Source organism: Mustela nigripes, chromosome X (genome assembly GCF_022355385.1).
Source record: "Mustela nigripes isolate SB6536 chromosome X, MUSNIG.SB6536, whole genome shotgun sequence".
NCBI lineage: Eukaryota > Metazoa > Chordata > Mammalia > Carnivora > Mustelidae > Mustela > Mustela nigripes.
Window position 1 is genome coordinate 3,991,116 of NC_081575.1, and position 14,278 is coordinate 4,005,393.

Genomic DNA, 14,278 nt, shown 5'->3' on the forward strand with positions numbered 1-14,278 from the left:
GATCGAGGCTAAACACCTCACCCCATTAATCTTCAGGTCCCCTGTGGGGCCGTGTCTGCCTTACCACCAGTCGTCTGAAGGAGAGTGAATGGAACTGGTCTCTCGTTTAAACCTTGTACATTCCGCTGTCATCCTCACAGGGGTTGTCAGAGGCCTTAGAGGGGCCTCAGGGACTAAGACAGGGGCACCATAGTCCTGATGTGACATCCCTGAGCTGTGAAGTGGCTGCTGTATTTTGTTACTAAATGTGTTCCCATGCTGTCCCCCTTCTCCATTTTAGCACGATGGGACCATGGCACCACAACCAAGAGGCCAGGGACAACCCGAGCTCCGCCAAAGCCTGCAGGTAACACGGCCACTCTAGGGAGGGCAGTAATGAAGGGTGCCACGGAGTTCGCTTTGGGGCAGATGTCCGAAGAGCTACCAGTGCTTTAACCGATGGACTTTCTCTTGTATGTTTCGGCGCCTACTGCAGAAGACGACTTTGATTTGGCTGACGCCCTGGATGACCGGAATGATCGAGACGACAGCCGCAGGAAACCGAGCGCTGGGGGAGGGGGTGAGTCAGAGCTGGCCACATGCACCGGGCCGCACGGCGGCTCCCTGGCCAGAGCGTCGCTCGTTCACCGTGGCGACCCGCAGAGCCCCCGGGCCCGGCTGAGCTGGGAACACTTCGAGGTGTAGGAGAGAACCCTAAAGAGTAGTTCACAAACGTTTTGGTCCCTGGACTCCCAGAATCATCAGGGATTTCAAAGGCTTTTGTTTCTGTGTACATTTTGTGCACATTTCTGTGTTGAAGCAAAAGACCTAGACTCACTCTGTTTCCAGATTCTATCGTAATGGATTGTGATGGCCGAAGTGTATGAAGGAAATCTGGCCTCATATAAATAGGCAGTTGGAAAAGGAGTGTTTTAATTGACTTTTTAGATCATTGTTGTAGATATTCTTCGTTGTTAAGACACCCAGACCCGGCTGGTGGCGGTTTCTTACCGTTTCAGTGTAGGGTGGCATCTGAGACCATATCAGTGAACTTTTCATACTTGATTCCATTTAACCCTCCAGGACTTGCTTGGACTTTCAATGGAATGTTTACCCATTTGTGGTTTTATATATTGTGCATTGGTCATTTGGAAATCCTGGTGTCCCGAGCCCTTTTGAAGTTCCAGATAGTGCCGCGTCTCATTTGTTAACATCACCCCGTCTCCTTCGATCAAGGCTTCAGTGGTGGGAGGCTGCTGAGCTCACAAGGGTGGATATAGATTTTTTAAAAATTCTAAGTTGTGTTTGAAATCTTACTATTGGCAACAGACCCTGCCAGTGGTTTTCTTTGCAGTGACAGCCTCATTTCATTCATTTTCAGGAAAAAATCTGCCAAATATTCAAGGTCTTTTCCATTTTCTCACGTAGAACATTAGAGTTGTGTAGTCTGTGGTTAAGCCAGAATCCAGTTTTCTCTTCCCTTGTGTTACTTTTCTGTTACCTCATAATGAATGATCACAAGCTTACCGAGTTAAGGCGGCACCCACTTATGGACTCACAGTTTCCTTTGGTGAGTGAGGAGTTCGGGAACAGTGGAGCTGGGACATCGTGACGTCACGATGTCGGCCCGGCCTGGGCTTCTCTGAGCTGGCGTTCGCTTCCACATTCGTGTGGCGGTTGGCAGAGTGCATTTCCTTGCGGTTGTAGAACTGATGGAGAAAGACAGAGACCGGGGAGAGCCTGGGAGAGGAAAGCTAACTCTGTTGCTCCTGGTGTCTGAGCTCAGGAAGGCGTCAGGCCTGAGCTGGACTCTGAGCTGGAGTCAGGCCCGCCAAGGGTAACCTTTTTGATTCAGGCAAAGCCAAACTGATTTGGGATCTTAATTACATCCGCAACATCTCGTCACCTCTGGCACCTCATATAACCCAATCACAGGGGGGCTAGTCCCCTTGTTCGTGGTCCCACTGAACGCTCTAAGTGATGGGCGATTGTACAAGGTGTGCAGTCTAATGGGAGAGGATCTTAGCGCCCTGTTAGAATTTCCTACCGTATTCATCAAGGACATCCTTAACTGGCAGGCAGTTTCTGGGGATGTTGGGCAACACTACCACACGGTTTTTGTCCCTGCAAAATGTGTTGTGGTATTGACGTTCCTATTTTGTTTTCTCCAGGTTTTTCAGACAAGGATCTTGAAGACATATTAGGCGGTGGTGAATACAAACCTGACAAAGGTGAGGTTAGGGTCACTGCTTTGTCCGAACCTCTCAGTCTCATTACAGACGTGATTACGTGGTGACCAGATTAATGGAGCCTTTCTTCCTCAGCATCTGGGATAGAAGAGGTCGTTTCTAAACATCCTGCTTGCAACTCGGAGGGCTCACTTGGAATCATGTGGGCTGCGCAGCTCAAAGGAAGGGGGGCAGTTCATAAGCCAACTTGGAAAAGCCACGCGGTCCCCCTGGTGCTCCCAAGACAAGGGGCCACGTGGCTAGCATGTCCATCCCGAGTCGGAGCCAGTGACTGAGATCCACTGCTGCCCCCAACCTGAGGATCCTCTCACCCTTGGGTTGGGAGGAGCAAAGCTCATCATGACAAGCATTTTTTAGGAGACCCGTAGGAAGTCTGACATCTTTTAAAATATCTTTTTAGTTTAAAATAGTTTAGAACACAGGGAGCCCGACTGGCCTAGTCTGTAGAGTTGTGCCACTCTTGATCTTGGGGTTGTGAGTTCGAGCACCACTGTGGGAATAGAGATTACTTAAAAAATCTTAAAAAAAGATTTAAAATTCTCAAGAAGTCAGAAAAATTATGCAGGAGAATTTCTGTGTGCTCTCCACCCAGCGTCCCCTGAAGGTCGCCACTGATCTTTTGTAACCGTAGTATGTTGTCAAAGCCAGGAAGCTGGCCGTGGTACCGGCTGTGGTTAGGTCACATAGAGACCCGATGCACGTGGCATCAGCTTTGGCATGTACCCATGTGTGCCTGCACACACATGTGGGTCTGTGAAGTTGCCTCGTGGGTGCAGATTTCAGTGCCCACACCCAGTCAGGATGCCGAGTACAGAACTGTTTCATCGCCACAAGGAACCCCCCTCATGCTAGCCCCTCTTAGTCATGCCCTCTCCCTACCCCCAAAACCACCAAAGATTTAAACCTTTTATCCTAATAACACATCAAGAGCTGATCCTACCATGAAGAGAATCAGCCAGATTGGATGTGCAAAATAAGTTATGATTGGAATTCCTGATCGTTACTTGTGGTGGCTGCCTGTTTTGATGGTATGTGGTGACTATAACTTGTAGTTATGATGCTGAGTTGTTACCGTTGTGACCGGTGTGACGGCAACGTGTTATGGCAGGTTGTGGTCGTGACTTACCGCGGTCATGTGTGAACGAGTTAGGAGTGTGTCCGTTTGGGACCCTGCTACGCTCCCCACGGTCCTGGCGGTGGCGTTAGCATTCTTTCGGGGACCGTGTGCCTTTCTTGTGGAACTGTGTTCTCTTCCGAGTAAAGGATACTGTAGTCACATCTGTCCTTCAAAACACCTTTCCAGACAATGTCATCTTGAGTAAAAAGTTCTAAAAGCCACTAAACGAAACTCACAGGTGTCAGAAGAACATGGAACATTTAAAGGGCAAACCCAGCAAATTGGCCAATTACTCCTGGGTGACAAATGGTATTTCCAGATGGTGAGATGCGGGTAGCGGTAGCGAGTGGGAGCGGGTACTTGGATGGAAGGCGAATGGCGCATCGGGGGCTTCCTTATCAGCAGTGCATGTTTTAGTCAGGAGAACTGTTGGGAAAGTCTTTAATTAGGCTCATGTTTGAACTTCTCATCTAAAGAATAACCAATTGTTAGGTTAAGCTATACCCTCCGTCATTAAAAGCATCATTAAAAGAAAATAAAGGGGGTCCCAGCAGAAAATACAAGCGCGAGCCTGGTCACACACACATGGTCATGAGAAGCACACGGTGAAATTCTCAGATATTCTCCTCTGTGCAGACATGCTAATGCTGTGCGTGCAGGTAAAAAAAAACATCCTATTTCAATACGCGATGACCATCAGCATAAAAAACCGATCCTCACTAACGTATTTTCCAACTTTGGGTCTTAGGCTCGTACACCAGACTCAACTATACTTTTGGAGTTTGGTTTTGAAATAATGCGTTATGTTATATAGATTTTTTAATCAAGAAAACATTTCTGTCGGCCTTGCGGGAGCGCCCCATATTTTGCTTGTAGGTGATAGGGACAGTGTCTTGTCAACAGGTCCCACCGGCCGCCTCCGTACCCTAGCATTTTCGACCAGTGAGAAGCTTGAGGCCAATCCATTTCAAGTCCTCTGTCTCCTCTGGGTCCACATCTCCGTGTCCTTAGTGACTTCCTGACGGTCCCAGCTCTCTGTCCCCTGTGGCCCCTGCAGTATTTGGCTTTGATGACCAGCTCCTACTTTTTTGGTCTCATTGCCTTCTTCCTGCACACTGTTGCCTGCTGGGAAGATCTCCCCAGGCGTCCAGTTCCGTAGATCGTTGCCTCCCTCACTGGAAGCAATCGCTGTTAGAAGGAAAGATCTGCGTGTTGAGTGTGTTCCTGACTTAGTGGGATGGCACCACTTTTCTACCCTTTAAGTGGGCAGGAGCAGGCAAGCGGCGCGTGGTTGTCCACTAAATCATGCGTGCTCTCCAGTGCTGTGATCTGGCGCCCCAGGCTTGCTTTGGGCATCCCTTTCCTGCTTCTCCGTGACCGGGAGAAACCTAGTGCGCGTCTGCGATTCGTGTCCTTGCTCAGTTCTGGTATCAGCCTGTACCTCTGTGAGGAACAGCTTCGCCGCTGAGAGCTCAGCGTTCGTGTTGGAACTCAGTCTTTCCCTTACAGTTCCCAGACAGAGCAGCCTTTGGTCGGCTCCTCTGTCCCTCCTTCCCTGTTCCTCCGGCAGCGACGTCCGGTTGTCACAGCCCGCATCCAGTCCGGAGCTTGCCCGCGCACCTGGTCCATGTTTCCTTTCGTTCTTTTGCTAACATACGTTCAAGTTCACTCTTCGTGGTGGACAACTGTGTGGGTCGTTACAGATGCACTTGGTCACGTGTCCACCACCCAAGTACCGGACAGAGCCGGCCTGTCACCGCGAGCGTTCTTCGGTCCTTCTCTCTGGTCCTCAGCCACTCTCCCTTCTCCAGCCCTAAGCTGTCTCCTGTTAGTGTAACCACGAATCTGTTTACCTTCCACTTAGTTTTGCCTTTTCCTGAATGTCCTGTAATTGGAATCAGGCAGCGTGTAGCCTTTGCGAACGGACTTCTTTCTCTTAGCGATGTGCATTGAAGATGCCTGCACGTCTTTTCATGGCTTGGCAATGTATTTCTTTTTAGCATTGAATTGTATTCTGCTGTCTGGATGGAGCACTTTTGCTTAGCTGTTTACCTATTGAAGGACATCTTGGTTGCATCTGGTTTTTGACGATTGTGCATAAAGCTGCTGCGAACATTTATAAATGCATATAGGTGGTTTTTTTCCATTTGTGTTTCCCTAATGAGAGATGATGTTGAACGTCTTCTTCAGTGAAGTCTATTCAGATTTTTTGCTCTTGTAAAAAACAAATGAGGGTTTTTGCTTTTATGAGTTCTTTATATAATCTTGGTACAGGTCCTTTATCAGGCATATGATTTTGAAAATATCTTCTCCCTGTTCTATGGCTGTATTTTCCTTTTCTTAATAGTATTGTTTGTTGAATGTTTATTTCTTTATAAAGGTCAGTTTATTGAGTTTTTTCTTTTATGAATCATGAATCATGTTCTCGTGTTTAAGAACAGTCAGGGTCATGGAGGTTTCTTCCCTATGTCCTCTAAAAGTGTTACAGTTTTAGCTTGTACATTTGGGTCTTTGCTGCTCTGTTTTGAATTAATGTGTATATGGTGTGAGACAGGGGTTGACCTTTATTCTTTTGCATGTGGATGCCCAGTCGTGGCACCACTTGCTGATGCCCTTATTCTTTCTCCACTGAACTCCCTTGGCTGCTTTGGTGAAAAGCAGTTGACCATAAGGGTAAGGTTTTGTTCCTGGACTCAGCCAATACCACAGTGTCTCTAGTGGGCATGTGCGTGGCGTCAGGACAAGCAAGGCTCTGTGGAGGGTTTATTAAGCCCCCCGTGGTTGTCTTATCTCCCCACCTCCTTTTTAAACCTTGGCAAGGTAGGTGACTGGTGACTTGCTTGGGCCAAAGGAGCCACTGGCTCTCCCTGTTTTCCTCGCCACTGAGATCGCCACATTTAGGTGACCGTGCTCCAAGCCACACGGGTCCCGCTGGCAGCTGAAGGGCAGTTGCTGGCTTTTGTAGCCTGTCGACCCCTCTGCCTTCAGACTAGCTGCTGGAAGACCTTGGGGGCGGGGGGTGGGGGTAAGAGCAACCCTGCGCGGAGGGCCACAGACTCCAGTTCTTCCCGACGGAACTAGATCGGTTTCCTGTCCTGACTGCCTCTAATTGTCTGGGGTTATAGTTGCTTTTTGAGGAAAGGATTTGTTGACCTCCTCACTCAGTCATGCCAGAAGTCCTCTCCCCAGTGTCGTTTGAATTTGGAATCTTCTCTTTGGTTCCCCTCGAGCCCAGGCTCACATCCCCTCCCCTCTTGGGTTGTTACCTTAACCTCTTCACTGGCCTCCTGGCTCCAGAGAGAGCGCCCAGGAACACGGAACTGCTTTTGTGTCAGTCCTCTGATAAAACCATTGTGTACTGATGAAAAGACAGGACAGTTAAAAAGCGAGCATAAGATTTGAACAGACACTTTATATAGAAGGAAATTATATGAAGATGTTCAAAGTCATTATTCATCAGAGAAAGACAAATCAAATCCACAAAGACCTACCAGAACACACCCACCGGAGTGGCTAAAATAAGAAAGACTGACAATACCAAATGTCGGTGCAGATGTGGGTTAACTTAAACTCTCCTGCAGTGTTGGTGGGAATGGAAAGCTTCTTAAAATACTGAATATAGACCTACCCAGTGACTCAGCAGTCTCACTTCTATTCCAGAGAAATGAGAGCTTCTGTTCAAAAAAAGACTTACAAAGAATATTCATAGCAGCTTTATTTATAATAGCAAAACAAAAACAAAAAGCTGGGAGCAGCCCAAGTACCAGCAGCAGAATGAATAGACAAATTGTGATATATTTATATATTCACATGACAGAACGAATTGCCAATATAAAAACATGGGTAAATGTCAAAAAGTCAAGGAAAAGAGGACGTACTATGGGCCCAATCATACGAAATTCTGATACTTCATCTATAAAGTTAGAAATGAGATCTGTGGCTGCCGGGATTGGGGTGCGGACAGGGATTAACTGGGCAGGGACACAGGAGAACTTTCTGGGGTGGCGATGCTCTTGTACATTTTGGTGGAGGGCCGGGTTTCGCATGGGTCTGCATCTGCCAAAACTTATCAGATGGTACGCAGAAGATTGTGTGTTTTACCATACGTAAATTTTACCTTAAAAAAGGAGCATCCTAAGCAAACGTGGAAACGGAGGTCATATATTAGTTTAGGGGTTGCGTGTACAGATATCTGTGACTGCCTTTGAAATGCGACGTAGAAATAAGAGAAACCGATGAACGGATGGAGGGGTGGACAGACAGACAGACAGACAGACAAATGCTATAGAACTTAGAGGAAAACCCCAGACAGCTGCTTCTCTGTCTAAAATGCTGTTCTTCCTCCCCATGAATTCCTGCTCATTTTCTGGGGAGCACTAAGCTCCCCATCCCTTAATAGATGGTCACCTCCATTCTGGAGGCTCCAGCTCTCTGTGGTCGTCGGTAGCCTGGCCTGCGATGGCCCTCGGATGTGACGGCCGCCTCGCCTCATCCTCCTCGGGCTCCTGTCCTCATGCGCGCGCAGGCCAGCCCGCACCGTGCTCAGTCACACTTTCACTCCTGCTGCATTTGGCTCGGGTACCCCTCGCACCCCAGTGTTTGCTGGGACCCAGCTGATGGGATCGGCTGATGACCCTCTGGGCCACATTCGTGCTGGGGTCATGGCATGGAACGCTTAGTCCTGGACCCCGAAGGGCCCTCCGGTAAGTGCATTCGTAGAGGCCGTGAACTCTGTGGTCCAGTCTGTGAACCCAGCTTTCTCCCAGGGGAGCTGCAAGGGGTTTTCAAGGGAAGCGGACAAACAGGAAGCCCTGACCTTGATGGTGCTGGGGTGCTTGTCTACCCCTTCGAGAAGCCAGTGCTTTGCCAGATCTTTCTTTGGCTCCTTGTGTTTGTTCTCAGTCCGGAAAGGATCTGGAGTGGAGGGTGGGGTGTCCGCACCCCCAGATCTCGCACCCTGGTAGTGTTGTCCAAAACCCCTTGATAAGCTGACCCAAGGAATCCATTGGGAATGGGAGGGGAGAGAGGGCTGGGGCCACTGGCTGGTGCTTGCTTGTGTCCAGCGTCACAGCATTTCCAGTCTTGGGAGGGGGGTTCCTGAAAGATGGCTGGGGGACAGCAGCTGTGCAGCGGTCCGGCTGGAGGCTGAGCTTTCTCCTCTTGGAGGAAAAGGAAGAATCCTTTTCCTTCTTTATTTGCTTTTAACTTTTTACTTTTTGTTTTCCATTTCTGCTGTCCGTCTTCTTAGAATGAAAATAAATTTTTACAAAGCCTGAACATCCTAGCTGTAGCTGTTGGAAGAGGAAACGACTTACGAGAGTCCCTAAATACTTGACCGTCCCCCGCCCCAGCACTTCTAGATAGAATGTCCCCAGTGTTCCGTGACTGTCAGGTGTGTCAGGCGCTCAGTGTGAGCCCTGGGCTGTGCTGTTGTCCAAGAAGGGCAGATCCGTGCCCCATGTCCCTGCCTCCCAGGAGCGTGTCTGCAGTGGGCTGAAGCCGGACGTGTGTGCGTGGGCGCTGTTGCCTTCTGCGCTCAAGGGCGCTCTGGGCCTGGCACTTCTGCCCACGACAGGGCGTGTCTAGGACTTACTCACCGAGGTGCTGCCACCTCTTCCAGCATTTTCCGCAGGCACAGTGCCCACGACGGCTGTGGGAGCTCTTCTAGCTGGGGGCAGGGCGCTGCGCCGCGATGGGGGTGTATCGGCTTCTGGACGAAAGCAGACGGCAGCAGGAGATGGGCTGCACGGGGCAGCTTCTAGTATGAGGGGGCAGCTCTGGTCTCTGGTATATAATATACTGAGCCCGGAAGGCAGGTGGGGTTGCAAAACTTAGCATCCTTGAAAATGCAGATCCTGCCAGCAACCTGTGGAATAGCTTCTTGGAGCTGTTCCGCCAATTGTGGGGAAAATGGGCTGGTGTATTAAGCCATTTCTCATAAAGTTTATGAAAATACTCCTTTATCGTTTTACCATCTAGGGAGGATCACCAGGAATACTTAGGAGTATATGCTGGCAGTAATTTTTCTCTAGATAATACTATATTTGTAAATATTTTTACAAAAATGGGACCATGCTGCTTTTTTAAAGCCAGTTTTTATTCAGTAGGACCCTGAATATCTTTCTCAGTCATTAAAGAGTACTCTAAAATACTGTGTTAATGACTGCATGGTATTATACCATAATTTATTTAATCAGTACCTGTTTTGAGAGTTCTCCCCCTGCGGCTGTTTGCCGCTCTGATAAACCTGTCATTGTTTGTCAGCTAAGTTCCTGGATGTTGACTTGCTGGGTCACAGGAAGTATAGAGTGGAAATGATGCGACTCTTCCAAGTGGACTGTCCCCTCCTGCCACTGTTGGCTCCTGTCCTCCCCGCCCCCGAGTATCCTAGGTTTGTTATCTTTGTAGATTTCATCGCTGTACAATGCTATCCTGTCGGCGTCGGTGTTCCTTTGACTACAAGAGCTGTGAAACACTTTTTACCTTTAGTGCTTATTAGACCCTCTTCATATGTCGTGTTGAATTGCCTGTTCGCATCTGTTGCCCAGATTTTTTTTTTGTTCCTTTTACTGAAGTCTGCGTCTTGTCTTGTCAACTTGTACAGTCTGTACATGGGACAGTCTTGGCAGCTCCCGAGCGTACAGATTGTGACGTTCAAGACTCGAGGTGAAAGAAAAGGGAGGTTGAAAATCTGCCGTGAGCACATCGGCAGAGGACGCCTCCCAGGGGCATGCCCCTCTCCTTGGCAGTGGCCACATCCAGCACAGCAGACGGGACCACCGACAAGCCGACACGGTCAGACTCCGGGTCCTCACAAGCGACCCCGTTGCTGACCTGCCGATACACAGAGGACCCTGTGTCCTCCGCTCCGCTCGGTACTCCCTCCTCTCTGCTCGGTGGCCCCTCCTCTGCCCTGGTGCTCTCTGATAGCACTGACTGTGCTTTTGAAAAAGCCAGTGCTGGTTTTTCTGTAAATAACCATTCCTACCCAATCGGGGACCCGTAACGCGAGGACTCAGCGCTAAGTGGGAACATAACAAACCTCATTCTCTACCCCCACCCCCGTGCTTTAAAACACGAACTTCATTTTTTCAGAGCAGTTTTAGGTTGGTTCACAGCAAAATTAGGCTCCCTTGCCCCCCACATCCACAGCCTCCCCCGGTCCCGCCATGAGAGGGGCGCGTGTGTTACAGTCCACAAACCTACACATGCCCAGGCTCCGATTGGCGAAGGAAGCGCCACAGTTCATTGCCTCCAACATCCAGAGTGGTTTCCCTTAAAAATCCTGGGCGCTGGGGATACACACCTGCCCCCTCCATGAAAGAGCACTCTGCCCTGAGAAGGGAGAGCTCTAGGCCACTGAATGTCCTGAAATGGCACCATTGCTCATTAGGGCGCTGCTCTGTGGGGAGGTCAGCGCGTGTTGAGTTCTGTGCAGTTCTAGCACGCTCACGGGTAGAGACGCAGGTGACCACCACCAGGGCCCTGAGAAAAACCAGTTTAGTCACCGCAGGGCCCTTTCAGAGTCACACTGTCTCCTTCCCTCCCCCCCTCCACCCTAATCCCAGCCACCCACTGATCTGTCCTGGAGCCTTTCAGATTTCAAAATACTGGATCAGGGATGGCCAGCCTCCAGTTGCTTTTGTGCTCCTGCGTAGCTGTGTACGTACCTGCAGTACACAAATGGAAACATCTGGATGGGGAGAAAAGTGTGTGAAGCGCCAGGCTCAGGAGTCAAGTCGATTGAAATACCCACTGCAAAATCACTCTGGGTGGTGGAGTTAGGAGTTGCTTTTCTGCTAGTCGTCGTCGTCGTCTCTATTTTTTTTTTTTTTTTGAAGTTTCATAGAAGCATATTTTGCAATGAGATAAAGAATCGGACTTCCTCCAAGAGACCGTATGGACATGGGCTACGGGTAGTGTGAGCATCCAGAAGGAGGTTCGCCTGGCATGGGGCCAGCTCTGCCACCTGCTGGCAAGTCCCTCACCGGCGAGCCTGCCCCCTGCCCTGGAAGATGAGGATGCTACCTGTTTCACCGCGCCACAAAGTATCCCGTGTATGAAGAGCTGGGCTACAACACGTGCTCGGGCACAGTCACTGTCATTTTACAAATGAGTTGTACCTGGTGGCCTGGGCTTTGCAGCTGGTAGGCATAAGGAAGCAGGTCTTGCAGAGTCAGGTAGAAGCCCACTGGGGATTTACTGGAAGGTGTGGGGGGGGGACTGTGGGAGGCTGTCCGCAAGCTGGGGGGGGGGGGGTCACAGGCTCACGGTTTTTGTCCTTTTTCCAGGTGATGGGCGGTATGGCAGTGACGACTCAGAATCCGGTGGGTTTGTGTCCTGAGGAGACCTTGTGCTGGCAGCAGAGGGATATAGTGATTTAAAAGAATTAAGCATGAAAATTGAGGTCCCCAGGAAGGTGGCCCCATGGGAAGCCTGCTGGCTTGAGACCCCAGCTTCCCAAGGTGGAAATCCTTATGGAAAGAAGGCCTTGGCATAAGCCTTAGTTAGAAGTGGCTTTGCCCTGTCACTCTGGCCTGGAGGGCACGGGCGTTTGAATGAGCTTAGCTTGGTGGAGGGAGAAGAGCCAGGCGCGGGAGCTGATCTCGTGGGGCTGTCGGCTTGGTTCCACATCTCTTCACACACACACCCCCCCCCCTTTTGCCTAGGAGTGTCGGCCGAGGCTGGCACCATCGCGGGTGTGGCCAGTGCCCTAGCCATGGCCCTGATCGGCGCAGTCTCCAGCTACATCTCCTACCAGCAGAAGAAGTTCTGCTTCAGTATCCAGCGTAAGTGCAGCCATGCTGTGGCCTCCAAACCCAGCGGCCAAGGTCTTGCAAGGGGGGAGGGGCAGCAGTGGGGGCACGATTCAGGTCCATTCCATAGCCTGCCCAAGGCCAGCTCCGGGCTGGGCTTTCTGCAGCGGACGGGCCGAGGCCAGACTGCAGTGTTTCCGTGGGCAGCGCCCAGGGAATGTGGGCGTGTGTCTTACGCAGAGTGGAGAGAGCCTGGGGTCTCCGTTCGGCTTCAGGCCTTGCCTGCTCATGCTGCTGGCCTCCTCCGGGGCACAGGGCAGCGATCTGGGGGCGCAGAGAGCCAGCGCACCGCCACCATGATGACACATTTTAAAGAGGCAGGGAGGCAAGGGGCTGAAGAGAGGGTGAGGTTTGCAGCCCTCCCTGCCTGCTTTCATTTTACACTGTCGCTGGCTGCGTCTCAGCTGTAAGCCGAACAGTGACAGAGGTCCATCTTCCCAGCCGGTAGGGACCTGGCAAGGGGGAGCAGGAAGGGTCCCTCCAGTCATGTCACCAGCACAGCTTTGCTGTGCCACTGCTTGCTGATGGAGTGACTCTGGGACTGGGAATTTTTAGTTCAAGTGAGAGGGCCTGGCTCAAGGATGATTTTCCTCTTTCCTGACGCTTAGGAGCATCTCATGTGAGGCTTCCCCTCCCTACCCTTTCTCTGGGTCTCGGCTTCTGCCCTAAGGTCCAACCCGGGGGTCAACAAATGAGCCTGGGCCCCAGAAAGCTTGGATGTGGGTAATGCAGAAGTCTCTACCTCTTCATTCCTCTGTCGATTATATTTGCTTTCTTAGTCTTGGACAACGTTCTTGACCAGGGCCACCACGTACAGTTACACAGGCTGTGTGCTGCAGTGCTCCAGGGGCACCATTCATATTTCAGTGCACAACCTGCACAGCTGTTCATGGTCACCCTGCTCTAGATTCTGTTTGACCCACTGTGGACCCACAAGCCTTACTGTAGAGTGGTGTGAACAGAGGGGTGTCAAGAAGAGGTAGGGAACTGGAAGGTGGATTGTCCTTAGAGTTCTCTCTTGCCCAGTTCAAAAGCAAAGAAAAGGAGTGGCTTATAATGACAGAATCTATTCTGTCAGCGTTCTGGAGGCCAGAAGTCCAAGATCAAGGTATCGGCAGTGTTCCTGCCTTCTGGAACCATCTGGCACCATCTGCCGCGATGGTGCCAGCCAGCTGTGTGGGAGGATCCTGCCTTGCCGCCTTCAGCTCCAGGTATCCCTTGGCTTGTGGCCTCGCCACTCCAGTCCGTGCCTCCATAGGGCCTTTTCCTGTGTCTGTGTGTCTGCTCCTCTCCGAAGGCCGATTGTCATCGCAGGCAGGATCCAGGATCATCTGGATCCAGGATCCAGGATCCTTGTCATCCGCCCTAGATCCAGGATCATCTCCTCTCGAGATTCTTTAATCACACTTGCAAAGACCATTTTCCAAATAAGGTCACATCCACAGGTGGTGGGGGCGGAGGACGTGGCCACGCCTCTGAGGAGCACCATTCCTGACAGGGAGATGCGCCTGATCCGGGCTTATCCAAGCCAGGCAGGAGAGCTCATGTGCTGGGGCACGGGGGTTGCAGCCGTGAGGAAGCACATTCGGAGGGAGACAGAGTTACGGTCCGAATGGCTTCCCAGCCACTGCCGAGGGCTGGATGTGGTGTCCCGCCCTGAGAGCCCCGCCTCAGCGCCAGGGGCTAGGTTCAAGGGCACCCTGACTTTATCGACAAGGAAACAGAGGCTTGGAGGACTGTCGAAAGAACTGAGTTGAGATCCACAGGGGAACCAGAGGCAGTGAAGAGACCGTGGGTTGGGGGAGGAAAGTGAGGAGAAAATACCTCATTTTCACACTTGTTTTCTAAAACAGGTGTGAGGCTTTGCAAATCGGATTAGCAGGCAAAGCCAAAGAAAACAGGAGACCGTGAAGGCCTTGGCGTACTTCTTGTTAAATGATTTCTGTGACATTTGAGGGAGAATAAACCAAAAAGGGCTTTGAGGACAGCTGCAGGCCGTGAGCTTCTCTGCACGGACGTCTTTCTGAGGGTGGCCTGGAGCTGGTGGCCGGCCGGCTGGTGGGGGAGGCACAGCCTGGGGAGGCAGGTGTGCTTGGGGGGCTGCGGGGGGCTCCCCC

At 51.0% G+C, this 14,278-nt stretch overlaps 1 protein-coding gene across 1 annotated transcript in view; it reads left to right on the forward strand.

The window, feature by feature from the left end:
* CD99L2 (CD99 molecule like 2) overlaps window positions 1-14,278 on the forward strand; it is a 91,954-nt gene that overhangs the window by 71,163 nt on the left and 6,513 nt on the right. Inside the window, exons 5-9 of the mRNA XM_059385932.1 lie at window positions 281-346; window positions 476-559; window positions 2,151-2,210; window positions 11,637-11,672; window positions 12,015-12,134. Of these exons, the coding sequence (XP_059241915.1) occupies window positions 281-346; window positions 476-559; window positions 2,151-2,210; window positions 11,637-11,672; window positions 12,015-12,134 (366 nt within the window). The remainder of the gene's footprint in view (window positions 1-280; window positions 347-475; window positions 560-2,150; window positions 2,211-11,636; window positions 11,673-12,014; window positions 12,135-14,278) is intronic.